At 50.7% G+C, this 13,572-nt stretch overlaps 1 protein-coding gene across 2 annotated transcripts in view; it reads left to right on the top strand.

Annotated features, from left to right (window-relative positions):
* The first annotated feature begins 1,497 nt into the window (after positions 1-1,497).
* The window catches only part of KCNB1 (potassium voltage-gated channel subfamily B member 1), a 95,619-nt gene continuing 83,544 nt past the window's right edge, over positions 1,498-13,572 (top strand). The window contains exons 1-3 of one of the 2 annotated variants that reach the window (XM_036902022.2): positions 1,568-1,655; positions 2,181-2,293; positions 2,831-3,562. In XM_036902022.2, the coding sequence (XP_036757917.2) occupies positions 2,996-3,562 (567 nt within the window). In that variant the 5' untranslated portion in view covers positions 1,568-1,655; positions 2,181-2,293; positions 2,831-2,995. Of the gene's footprint in view, positions 1,656-2,180; positions 2,294-2,830; positions 3,563-13,572 lie in introns of both variants that reach the window. The other variant, XM_036902021.2, reaches the window with a different exon arrangement.

The raw sequence follows: 13,572 nt of genomic DNA, 5'->3' as shown, positions 1-13,572 counted from the left end.
TATTGGTTGAGAGAATAGCATTTCCAGACCAAGCAATACCTTTGCCTTCTATTAAGTTAATCTAGGGTATCTCAACCATGGCAGTACTGACATTCAGGGCTGGAAAATTCTTTATTGTAGGGGCTATCCTGTGGCTTGGAGGATGTTTAGCATCATCCCTGGCCTCTACCCACGGCATCCTGGCTGGACAAGGATCATGATGATGGAGGTGATGAGAAGTGAACAGATTAAAAATGTATAATAATAATATGTGCAACTTTATGGTAAAATATTCCTTAATTGTAGGAATGCAGAAAAGTACAGAATCCAGGAAGGACCTTACCTTGGGACCCTGTGGCTTGTTCAGTTTTTCCTTTTCAGAGCAGGGTACTTACTGTGTATCCCCAGTGCCTGTTAACTTAGCATGTAGTAAATATGTATTTGAAAGAATAAATGCATAAATGTGGGACCCAACTATTGTGTCCTTAGGGAGCCCTTGCTCACCTCTCCAGGTAAATCCTTTGGTTCTATGTTCATTTCTGGGGATTATTTGATGGATTCTGTCTTCCCCACTAGACAGGGAGTTCCAGGAGAGGACAGTTCCTTTGCTGAGCCTGACACAGGGCCTGGCACACAGGAAGCTCTCAATAACCAACTGTTGGAAGTAACACCAATGAATAAATGAATGAATCACTAGCTGACCTCCCCTTTTTTCCCCCACCCCTCCACTTTGCTTTATTTTTTGCAGTTATCATCAAGGCCACGTTGCATATTTATTTGTTGATGTATTCATTGTCCATCTTCCTCCGCTAGAATCCAGAATCCCACTCTAGAATTAGATTTTAGAATCTAGAGTGCAAGCTCATGAAAGCAAGGGCTATTTAAAATTGCAGTCTGCCCCTCCCCTCACCTCCACCTCCTACCCTCTCCTCTGCTTCGCTATACACCCCCCACCCCAGCGCCTAACACCGTCTGGCATATTCTCTGACTTTTTTTTTTTTTCTTTGTCTGTCTCCAGCCAGCTCTATAAGTCGGACGATTGTGTTTGGTTCACAGCTGTTTCTCACGCGCTTATCCTAGTGGCTCGCACATAGTAGGCACTCAACTCACGTTGGGGACCGGACGAAGGAAGGCGGAATTGCAAGGCAGGCAGGAGAGGCGGCCCAGGTGGGAAGGGCCGGACCACGTGGCGCATCTCCTTCGCCCAAACCGCCTGCCCACCCCCAGCCTCACCAGCAGGCTGGCCCGGGCAGGCGGGAGTTAAGCAGTGCTCACGCTTCCGACCTGCAGGTGGCGCCGTCCCTCCTCGGTGCCCAGCTCCGGGCACTCTGAAGTGCGGGACAGAATCGCAGCCAGCGCTGAGCTGAAGCTCAGCCCCGACTTGTTGATCTCGCTCAAGCAGCCGCTGCCGCCGCCGCGGGAGCAGTGGAGAAGGTGGAGCAGGAGGCGCCGCCCGATCGCGGTCCTGCCGCCCGCGCCCCCAGCGCCCGCCGGCGCCCCCCGCTTCGGAGAGCCCGCTTAGGTCCCGCAGCGCCTGCAGCCCCGGCGCGTCGCCTGCCTGGCCGGCGTAGGCCGGGCCCGGCTTGGCCCCGGGTCCGCCGCTGCCCGCGGGCGGGGGCGCCCGGGCGGCCGGGGCGATGCGCGGTCCCTGGCCCCGAAAGACGGCCTCCCTCAGGGTGAGTGTTAGGGCGCGCGGCCCACGGCGGGGGCGCAGGGGGACACAGGAGTGGGGGGTTTGCCTGCCGCGCCTCGGCCTGTTGGTCTATCCGGGCTCCGTGGCTCCAGGCTGGGGTGGGGAGGCGGGCAAGGGCTGGGGCCTGGGGAGACGTGCGATCCCCATTCCCAGGCGAGGGGAAAGGGCGTGAGCCTCACGTACCGGGGGCTCAGGGGAGACCCCGAAATCACCTGTGCGCCTCAGGAGGAGGGCACATTTTGAAAAGGCCAGAAAATTCAGCTCGTTTCCCCGCCTCCCACCTCCCCCACCCCTTCCCTTCCAAGCCCCAGGAAAGGCGCAGAACCCGGAGTTATAAAAAGCCATCGCAGGAGAGCAGCAAGGAGGAGGAGGAGAAGGGGGCGGGGAGGCAGCGAGGGGAGGACCGAGCAGGTGGATCCCCAGCACTGTGCGCGCCCCTCCTGAGGTGGGGTAGGGGGCGCGGAGGGAGGGGCACGGTCCCTCACAGAGCTTGGCTTTGCGTCTTCAGGGGCCATCTCGTCGCCGGAGCGACCTCAGGGATGCTCCCGTGGTTTGGGGCGAGGGGTCGCTCCAGGACAGCGAGGCTGTCGTGACCATCCCGTCTATTGTGACCTCTGACAGGTGGGCACCTGAAACCCTCCAGAATTTCCCCAAATCTTTTCAGGTTTAGAAAAAGCAAACCCACTGCCACTCCCCTAGAACTCAAATCCTGATTTTCTTGGAGCGGGGGAAGGAAAAGATGAGAAATCTTTAGGAAAAAAAAAGTTTTTCATGCAGGTTCCGTCTCTTCCCTTTGCGGGGGCCTGGTTCGCTACTCGACGGGGAGACCCAGAAAGAAGCTAGTTTCAGCACTCGACGGGGCGGACAGCGCCCCGAGTGGCTGGGTCGCGCCTGGGCTGCCGAAGCCCAGGGTGGGGCCTCCCCGGTCCCTGGAGCGCTTCTTGGGGGCCCTCTCCCCGCCCCGTTGGGCGGCCCTCCCTCCATCCACCGGGTGGGGCGGGTTTCAGCACCGGCGGGAGGGACAGCACCCAAAGGGACCGTCCCTTCTGAGCCTCTTAAGCGCCTGGAAGGTCAAGGCCGGTTGGGGCCCGTGTGAAGTGGGAAGGGGCGGCGCCCAGCTCCCTTTTTGCTGACCTGCCTTCGATTTCTGCCTCGCAGCAGTCGGGATGGAGGTGAGAAGACGGCCGTGACGCGCACCGTGCGGCCCCCTGCATCCCCAGCAGTCCACAGCGCTCCCTGCCCCCCTCCCCCGCGGCGGCCGGCCTTGCCGTCCAGTGACAGCGGCCTGGGGGGGCAGGGGGGGTCGGGGCGTCGGGACCAGCGATGCCGGCGGGCATGACGAAGCATGGCTCCCACTCCACCAGCTCGCTGCCGCCCGAGCCCATGGAGATTGTGCGCAGCAAGGCGTGCTCGAGGCGCGTCCGTCTCAACGTCGGGGGACTGGCACATGAAGTGCTCTGGCGCACGCTGGACCGCCTGCCCCGCACGCGGCTGGGCAAGCTCCGGGACTGCAACACGCATGACTCGCTGCTCGATGTGTGCGACGACTACAGCCTTGACGACAACGAGTACTTCTTTGACCGCCATCCTGGAGCCTTCACCTCTATCCTCAACTTCTACCGCACTGGGCGGCTGCACATGATGGAGGAGATGTGCGCGCTTAGCTTCAGCCAAGAGCTTGACTACTGGGGCATCGACGAAATCTACCTGGAGTCCTGCTGCCAGGCCCGCTACCACCAGAAGAAGGAACAGATGAACGAGGAGCTCAAGCGTGAGGCCGAGACCCTACGGGAGCGGGAGGGCGAGGAGTTCGATAACACTTGCTGCGCAGAGAAGAGGAAAAAGCTCTGGGACCTGTTGGAGAAGCCCAATTCCTCCGTGGCTGCCAAGGTGAGTCCGGGACTTAGTGGCAGGAGGGCCAGCAGATTGAGGACCACGGCTGACGAGCTCTGACTTAGTTCCCAAATACGACGACCAGAAAGAGGGAGGGGCTGTGGCTGAGACCTCAGAGGTGAGGACCAGACTGTTCCCTATGTGGCATTGGTGACCCCATCCTTTTGTTATCTAATACTTTATATTCCAACTTCACTGGAGAAAAGAGTTTACAGAGATGTGTAAAAATTCACAGCAAGAGGATGGACACTGCAAATAAGAGAGAGACTGCAGAGGGACAGTAGAGTCTTGCTGAGATGGAGTAGAGTTGAGTTTGGTCTGTTCTAAATAAAAACCAGAGTAGAGAGGGGTGGCCCTGCAATTTTAATATTTAACCCTGTGTTTATAACCCCACTTTGCCCCAAGGAAGGAATGAAAGCAGCTTGCAGACATGCTTGGAGGAACACTGAGATACTGTCAGGCAGTTTGAACATAAAAAATGAGGCAAAGGGCCTCTGAGGGGTGTGTGTGTGCATGCATGGTGCATGCAGCTGGCTGTGGATGCTTGTGGGCGAGGGGTCACCCCTGGTTTGTTCTTTCTTTCTTCATTTGATGAGTTTGTTCCAAGAATGGTTTGATGCATCTTGTAAAGATGCTTCGGCTGTCAGAAGAGGATGTAAATTTTGAAACAGAAGAGAAAAATGAGGCAGTGTGAAAAATAAAGCAGGAGGAGGCAGGAATGACTTTGATCACCCAGGGGTAAGGCAGGGAGTCGTGTATGCTGCTGGTTAAAGGCAGAGGCTGTAAGGGACTGAGAGAGACTTGGGGTGGGGGCTGGGCCAGGGCAGGAGGTCACTGGTTGATGAGCAGCTTCTCTGTGTCAGGCTGGGATTCAGGAATGCCTCAGAGAGATGGGTGCCTGTCTTCACATGGCCAATGTGCTGGGTATAAGGAGAAAATGACAACATAGTGTGTTTGACACTTTAAAAGAGGTTGGGTGGGGCCCAGGGGGAGCCCAGAAAAGAGAGGTGTTGATGTTGATATCCAGGAAGATCAAATTGGGAAGGACGTATTGAACATAACTCACTCTCTGAGAGTGGGACCCAAAAGGGGGACGGGTAAACGTACTCATGGCAAAAGGAAATGAGAGGAGGAGGTCTACGTACCAGCCATAATCATTAGCTAGGGCTGCCCCTGTCCAGCCTGGCTGCTCTCTGTGGGATCCTCTGGCTCAGCTGGCCCCTCACTGAAGGCCCACCTGAAGGGCTGGTTCTGAAGGGGGCACTGCCAGATGCTTTCCCCTCACCTGGCTGCCCAAGGGGAGGCCTCTGAGAGCAGGTGGAGGCTGGTAGGAGGGTGGGGGGAGGCCCATATGTTTTGTTTCTTCCCTGTTGCCCCTAAACAGGACGTAGAGATTCCTACGCCTTGTTTCCTCTTCTGTGGGCTACTCTGGCCATAATCCTGCCCCAGGTTTCATGTTCAAAAAGCCTCCCTCTTAAGAAAGAGTCACTCACCCTAACCAGCTTAGGATCAACAGATTTATTTTGCTATTTCTAGGCCTCACACAGGTTCATCTCCTCCATGTCCCATTTAGGCCCAAACGTGACTTTCCCTTCTCGCTGTCCTGTCCCAAAGACTTGGGCACAAGGCAGTGGAAGGGAGTGGAGGGTCACCCCCCACCCAGAGAAGAAGCAGTCAAAGAGCTGTGTTTGGGTTGGCACCAGGCAGCAAGGCAGGGGAGCTCAGGCTTGCAGAAGGCTCTGTTTGGGAATAAAACAGCCTCTTCTCTCCCTTGGATTAATCTGCTTGCAGGGACAAGCTTCATGACCTCTCTGTGATCCCAGGCTCAAGCTGCCAACTCACATTCCTGGCAGATGGATATATTGCAGCCAGAGCTGAAATGGGGAGGCAGGCGAGCAGGTTCATTGGCCCTCAGTATAGAACTCTTGACTACCATTGATCAAACATTTACAGAGCACGGAGTGTAACAACACCATTAGTCCTTATGTCAACTCTGTTATTATCCCACCTTTAACAAATATGGAGGCTCAGAGAAGTTAAATAATTTGCCCAAGGTCACACAGCAGGCAAAGAGGAGTAGCCAGAGATTTAAACCCAAGTGTAATTTTAAAGACCCTGTTCTTTCCATAATGATTAAGTGCCACAGTCTCCTTCCTAGTCTCCCTGCTTCCACTTTTGCCCCTGTGATCCATTGCCCACACACCAGCCAGAGCGAGCTTTTCAAATATAAATTGGATCACATTATTCATCTGCTTAAAATTCTCCAGAGGTTTCCCATCACACTCAGAATAAAATCCAAACCCTTCACCATGGCATCCCAGACCCTATTGAATCAGCCCCATGCCCTCCCTGAGCCCATCCTTCCACTTTCCTCTGGTTCACTTGGTTCCAGTCCTACTGTTCTCCTTGCTGTTCCCTAAGCAGGCCAGGCTTTATCCTACCTCAGGACCTTTGCACTTGCTATTCCTACTGTCTGGAATGTTCTTCCCCAGACTGTCCCATGGCCACGTGCTTCTCTTCATTCCCTTCTCATTCCTCATTTAACCCCTACTCAGATATTTCCTCCTCAGAGAGACCTCTTTTGACCCCTGTTTAAACCAGCCTCCTTCCCTTTACTGTCTGTTCCATCATGCAGTGTCTTTGCTGCATAGGCTACAAGCACCATTTGAAACTCTATTTGCTTCCATTTGTTTATCTTTTTCTCCCCTACAAGTGTGTGAGCACCATGAGTTGTATTCACTGCTCTGTTCCCTGTACCCATCATGGTGAGGAGCTCCAAATAACTACATGTGGAATGAATGACTGGAGCAAGCAATTAGTCAGTCACTGTGTCTCAGGGTTTGGGGATCTGGCACTCCTTCCGCACTGCCCAAATGCAGCCCAGTTGCATGTGTCTCTGGCAGCCTTCAGTCATCCGCACTCTGCCCACCCCACCCTCAACCATCTCCCGGACCTGGAGGCTTTGCTTGTCAGAACAGTGAGGGCTCTGGAAATTTCTCAGAGGTTATGGAAAGAGACAGTCAAATGGAGAACTATGTCTGGTGGTTGTGAGATACAGGAATGGCCATATTGCGTGCATTTAAGAGCAAGAACAGGCCTGCTTCCAGGCCCAGCTCCACCGCCTCTCCAGTTCCTGGCCGTAGGCAAGTGCTTCACCTCTCCAAGTTGCAGCCTCCCACCTGTAAAATGGAGGTAAAGGACCTGCCTTGCTGGGTCCTCATGAAATTATGCCTGCCAAAATTTAGTGCAGTGCCTAGCACATAGTAGGCAGGGCTTATTGCTACAAATAATAAGGGGCAGAGTCCTTTCTCTGTGGCCAGTGGGCTGAGTTACAGCCAACTCTGCCCTTCTGATAGCAGTACTGAGAGGCTAAGCAGACACTATTAATAATTAATGGAATATTCTGGCAACACAGAGACAAACCAATGCAAGGGCCCTTGCCTCCACCATCAGGGGAGTGAAAATCAAAATCCATTAGGCAAAAGGCAGTGTGATTGATTCTTGTTTGGAAGCTGGGGTCAGCCCCATCAGAGTGACAGGTTTGCAGTGCTGGGTTGCCACTGGGTTTCTGCTTTCATGGAAAACTCTTCAGGCTTTTCTCAGTGGGAGTGAGGGGGAGCTAATTTGCCAGGCCAGGAGTTCCTGTACTCCCTGGGACAGTTTCAGGGTTATAGCCCTTAGATAATTTCCCAATTTCCAGAGTAGCTGCTGTTTATTGTTCCAGGCACTGATCAATGGTACTTTGTATCCACTGTCTCATGAAATCCCTTCAGCAGTCTGGTCAGGTGGTCTGCTTGTTTGGACTGCAAGTAATAGAATAGAAAATTCAAAGTGGCTTCTGTAAGGAGGAAGAGGCCTCATCTCACATGCCACAAAGTTCCAAAGTAGCTGGTCAGGTTAATGGCTCCATGATGCCATTAGGATTCTAGATTCCTTGTCTTTCTGCCCCTCCAGTTCCTGCAGGTGGCTTAATCCTCTGGCTTGATGCCTCATATCACAAGGCGGCTACTGAGTATCAGCCTTCCAATGTAGGCACATTGAGTCCAGCCACTGAGGAGCAGTGTTTCCTCCTTGACACCGTTTTCCCCTGACACAAACCTTTCCCAGGAGCCCCTGGGAAATGTTTTAAATCCCATTGGCCAGGACCAGCTCATGGTCTAGCTACAGGGAGGCCTGGGAAAGCAAGTATCCAGCATTTTCAGATGAAGGAGGGACTGGATTTGATGAGTGGTATTGACTCTTACAAAAAGAAAAGGGGGCTTCTGAGAGTGAAGGCACTTGCCAGAGCTCACACAGCTGAGGGCTCAGTAAGTATCTAAGGAATGAAAATGGCAGAGCCAGGGTTTGAACCCATGTTGGTCTGGTTTCCAACCTGTTTCTTAATCCTGGAACCTTAGGCAGACCACACACGCTCTCTGAGCTTCAGTGGGCTCATCTGCCTGATGGTGATAATGGCTTTGCCCACCTCTTGAGTCTGTTCTGATGATGCATTGAGATTTCACATCTGAATGTAGATGGGAAGTACTTTATAAATGTGAATTATTACTCTTGTTATTATTATATTCAAAAGCAGCCTTTATTTAGGGACAGGGGTCAGTATTGTGCCTATTTGATTAAATTAAAATTTGATTTGATTAAAGATCATGTCTAGAGTCTAACAGATGAGGTTCAGTTCTGAGCTCCATCGCTCACCAGGAGTATGACGTTGGGCAAGGTCCTTTCTTTCTCTGAGTCCCAATTTCCTCATTTGGGAAATTGTAGTTATAGCAGAGCACACCTGGTAGGGCCACTAGGCGATAACCTGTGTAAAGATGTAGCTCAGTGCCTGGCTTAGGTAAAACAAGGGCCGTTTGTTAGTGTCATCACTGAATTCCTCTGTTCTAGCTATACCGCTGGTTGGCAACATATCCAATGACAGTGCTCTTGATTGTTGGAGCGCTGCCTGCCCCATGGGGTTTCATGCTTCTAGTGGGATGATACTTCCTTGACCCGAGCCAGGGAAATTTGTAGATTATCATCAAGAAAAATGAGGGAGACTGCCTCAGAATCCACGGGGCCTCTCCAGTGCTCTGAGTCACCTGGCTGAGGCTCTTGCTGGCCCCACGTCTTAGGTGCACATATTTATTCTTGGGAGATGGTGTGCCAGAGAACCAGAATCCTGGCTGTGGGGTCACACAGACCTGGGTTGGAATCCCAGCCCTGCCTTTTCCTAACCTCTGGACTCTGGGCGAATCACGTCACCTCTCATAGCTTCCGTTTCCTAATCTGTAAATGAGGATGATAATAAAACCCACTTTACAGGGTTGCCTGAAGGAATAAGTAAGATAATGCATGTAAAACATTGAAGCCATACTTCATAAATCCAATATCCCCATTCGATATAAGGAAACACAGAGGATACGTCAGTGACTTGCCTGGGTCGTGCAAGTTGGCGAAAGATCAGGGACCATTTCCAGGTGCCTGTGATCTCAGTGTTTCCCTCGTCGAGGCTCATTCCTCCAGGAAGCTTCACCAGGGTCATACCTTGACGGCTGGTCTCTCGGAGGTTTTGAAAGGCTGTGGTAGGCTAAGGAACGTGAACATGCATAGGAAAGAAAAGTGTTGGCCAAATGAGCAAACCTTAATTGACTGGAAGAGAACAAGCATGCATTAAGCACCAACTCCATGCCCTGCACTTTGTGTACATCCTACTTGAAGGCATCGTGAATGGGAGCCCTGGTTTTAGAGCTGGATCACCCAAGTTCAAAGTTTGATTCTTCTATTCACTGACCATGTGATCTAGGGCAAACTACTGTATCTCCCTGTGGCCTCGTTCCTTCACTCACAAAATGGGGGCAATCGAGGTACCCGCCTAATTGAATCACTACCAGAATTAAATGAACGAATGCATGCAAAGCACTTCAAATAGAATTTGGTGCATAGAAAACCTTCAAAAACTGTTAAGATTTTTTTTTGTTTTTAATTGTCTCATTTAATCCTCCTGACAATCCTGCCAGATAAATAAGCTCTTTTTCAAAAAAGTATTATTCTTATAAAATGATACATCATGCTCTCTGTAAGGTGAGGTTACATAACTTGCTCAACATCACACAGGCAGCCGGGGCAGAACAGGGACCCGATCCTGATGGAGATTTGGTCAGTGTCCCATCCGTCTTTTAGCTCTTACTATTTCGGTGCTGCTAGCCCAACTCTCAGCCGCCAGCATGGGCAGTTCTTTGCCTACATGCTTTTTCTAGCCAGTGGAGTCCAGTAAAGACAGGGAGCAAGTGCCCCACCCAGAGCAGCCCTCAAGTGCTGACTGATGCGGGAATGTGCGTAAGCACCCAAGCTCCCTTGCCTCTGGATGGGGGTGTAACTCAGAGGTACATGGTGTACACTGGTCCCCAGAGATCCTCAGTAGAATTAAGCCCCCAAGTGGCTCCTTGCTTCATAATTTACCCTGCCTGTTTGGCCTCTTTCCTTTCCCTGTCGCATGTCCCCTCTCCTCTACCAATGTTTTCTGGGATCACTTTCCACACAGACCACCTGGACGTGGATTCTTGTCTTAGGATCTGGTCCTGGGGGAACCAGCCAAAGACCTGTGGGAAACCTCATTTAAGAGTGTCCTGGTACTGAGTTATGAGCTAAGAAAGTAGCTTATAACCAAACCCCTATCAGGGATCATCTTAAAAGAAGAAATTCCAGGGCTGCCTGGGCTGCTCAGCCTCATTTCCATCTCCTGGAGAAAATTAAGATAATAGTGGTGGCAGCTATGACTCCCTGAGTGCTTATGGTGTCCTTGGCATAGTGTGTTAAATATGCACTGAATCCTACCGTCACCCTGTGAAGGAAAGACAATTACCCTCATCTTACAGCCGTGGAAATGAGGCCCAGAGAGGTGAAGTGACTGGCCTGGGGTTACACAGCAAATGGGAGGACTCCCTGACTATGAGCCCATGATCTGACCTCTGTGCTGTGTGAATGTCCTTCAGGAAGTAAGCAGCAAGCTCCAGGATGCCTTCCCTGGCTTTCCTTTTCACCTGGGGGAGCCTGAGGAGGACTATGTGAGAAAGGTATTCAGCATCACCCACCTGACTTGGGGGTGATCCTGGCTCCTGATCCATAATGATCTTGCCCCCAGAGGCTGCTGGGTGGGACCATTGGAGACACAGGGTTAACATTAAGCATTATTTTAATAAAGGTGGGCATGACCATGTGGGGCCAGGGACAGGGGCACACCTCAGCCCCGATATTAGAGGTGGGTGGATGGCAGCCAGAATCAGAATTCACATGTTAATATCCAGGGCAGCAGGTCTCTTAAAATGTTTCCCTGGTGACATAAATAACAAGTAAGATGCAGTGTTACCATGTGTGACAAATTCCTGTGGGCCTTGGTGCAGCCCTCGGCTCACATCCCAACTCCACCACTTCCTGGCTATATGAGCCCACTAGGCACCTCACCTCTGCAAGTGGGCATATAAATAGGGCATACTTCTCAGAGTTGTGGTGCTCAACCCTGGCTGGACATTCGGATCACCTGAGCTTTGAAAAACACCCATGCCCTCTTACTACACTGATGGACAGTGCCTGCACTGGGGAATGGGTAGGGACTTGATAATATGGGTAAATGGAGTAACCACATCGTTTTTTCATGTGGAACCTTCATAAGAGTGTATATCAATAATACTTTAATAATAAATAAATAAATAAATAAATGAAACAAAGACAAAAAAGAAAAACACCCATGCCCGAGCCTCACAATGGAAAACAACCTCCAGGTGATTTTTTAAAATTTGTGGTAAAATACGCATAACGAAATTTGCCACCTTAACTATTTTTAAGTATTTGGTTCAGTGTATGCACACTGTTGTGCAGCCGATCTCCAGAACATTTTCATCTTGTGAAACTGTAACTCTACACTCATTAATCACTAACCCGTCATTCCCCACCCCTCAGTCCCTGGCAACCACCATTCCACTTTCTGCCTCTGGGAATTTGACTACTCTAGGTACTTATATAATGGAATCGTACGGTATTTGTATTTTTGTGACTGATTCATTTCATTCAGCGTAATGTCCTCAAGGTTCATCCATGCTGTAGCATGTGCCAGAATTTCCTTCCTTTTTAAGGCTGAATAATACTCATCGTATGTGTACGCCATGTTTTGTTTATCCAGTTACCCCTCCGGGGTTGCTTGGGGTGCTCCCCTTTGGCTACTGTGAATGGTGCTGCTGGGTGATGGTGCTCTGAGCCTCGGCGCTGGCCCCTGCCTGCGGCTTCCCCCTCCAGTCCGTCTTCTGCAGGGAACCAGAACTGTCTTTCTCAAGTATAATCTGCTCATGCTAATTATCCCATTACAAAAACCCTTCCATCATTCTCACTGCCCCCAGGATAAAGTCCGAACTCCTTAGCCTGACCTTCAAGGCTCCAGCCAGCCTCTTCACCCACACCTCCTCCCTTCTCCTCTCCAGGATACTCTCAGCTCACACCACACCGCCTTTCTGCATTCCCCGGGTACTCACCCTCCCCTGGTCTTGATCCACACCTTTGCATGCCTCCTTCCTCTCTGCCTACAGCCTCTCTCTCCCCACCTCAGGACCCAGCTTCTCTTTCCCTCCACTACCCACACCCACTTCAGGCAGCAGTGACTCCTACCTCCTCTACACACCAGAAACCTGATGGTCATGCCTTCTTCCTACAACACACCAACCATGAAGACTAGCTTACGGGTTGTTCTGTGGATGCCAAGCCTGGCCCACAGAGAGACAGGAATCCTTAAAAATGCAGGCTCTGCAGTCTGAGTGCCTGGGTTCAAGTCCCAGCTCAATGATGATTCAAGCTGTGTGCCCTTGGGGGAATAACAACTCCTCTGGGCTTCAATTTCCTGATCCGTAATTTTAGAAGCCTCCTAACAACCAGCGCTGTTGCAGCAATTCTACATGAAGCACTCAGAGCAGTCCCTGGCACTCAGCGAGTGTTCGGTACAAGTTAGCTGCTGTTATTATTATTATTATTGTTGTTGCAGATACATATTAGTTAATGTTTGTTTAGTGAATTAATGAGCAAACTTGCATGATCTTGTGATGATTGATCAAAGGATTTCCCAGGTATACCCCCCAACCATTTCCTCCTATTCTCTTGTCTCTACCTGCCCACTACCATCCCCGCACTTTCTAGGCCAGGAAGAAGTGACCTCTGACCTTCTACTTACAGCAAGGAAACAATTATATTACACACTTGAGGTATTTCCTCACACTCTGATTGCTCCATTTTTGCTCTGCAGCAAGGCTGGTCTCCACTGTAATTGCCCACCATGGCCTGGCTGGCAAACACTATCTTTGAGAGAATAATGTTACATTTGCCTGTTCCACACCATCACTCACATCCGCCAGGTAATGGACCTGGAATCAAACATCTTCTAAAAATAGACCATCATATTTCACTAATTGCTACTTAGGGCCCATTCCTGAGTCTTTCCAAGGCCTGTGTGATCCTTGGGGCCCTTGACCTTGGCCAGCCCTACCTTTCAGAGACCTTATTTAGAACCAGTTGTACCAAAGAGACAGCCCGTGAGAAAGGTGGATATAAGATGATGATATTGACCCAGCCTTCCATCTGAGAATCATGACTGGAATTCCCACTGTCTCTTTGAATGGATAAATTTTTCCTTTACCACCTATACCATGGATGTGTTTATATATCCTTTATTGTTCCTTGAAATAGTGACTGCAATTTCATTCAGTCATTCCTCCCTGTTCCTGGGACAATCCTTTTTGTTTCAAAGTTAGCTTCATTTCTAGGCTTCTCTGGTCTTTATAACTTTATGTGGGTGTAGGTGCATGTTTTGAGGTCCTGCTTCACTGCTTCAATGCCACCTGTTCTTTGTGCAACCAACATCTATTGCACTTAACCCTATGCCAGGCACCACACTGGGTGCTTGAGAAGCACTTGTATACCTATTAGTTAGGATTCTTTTGGGTGCAAGTGACAAATACGCAGCTCAAGCAGATTTATGCAAAAAATGTAAT

This window comes from Manis pentadactyla, chromosome 5 (genome assembly GCF_030020395.1).
Source record: "Manis pentadactyla isolate mManPen7 chromosome 5, mManPen7.hap1, whole genome shotgun sequence".
In the NCBI taxonomy this organism is placed as follows: domain Eukaryota; kingdom Metazoa; phylum Chordata; class Mammalia; order Pholidota; family Manidae; genus Manis; species Manis pentadactyla.
The sequence above is the reverse complement of the archived record's forward strand: the minus strand, read 5'-3'. Positions and strand labels throughout refer to the sequence as shown.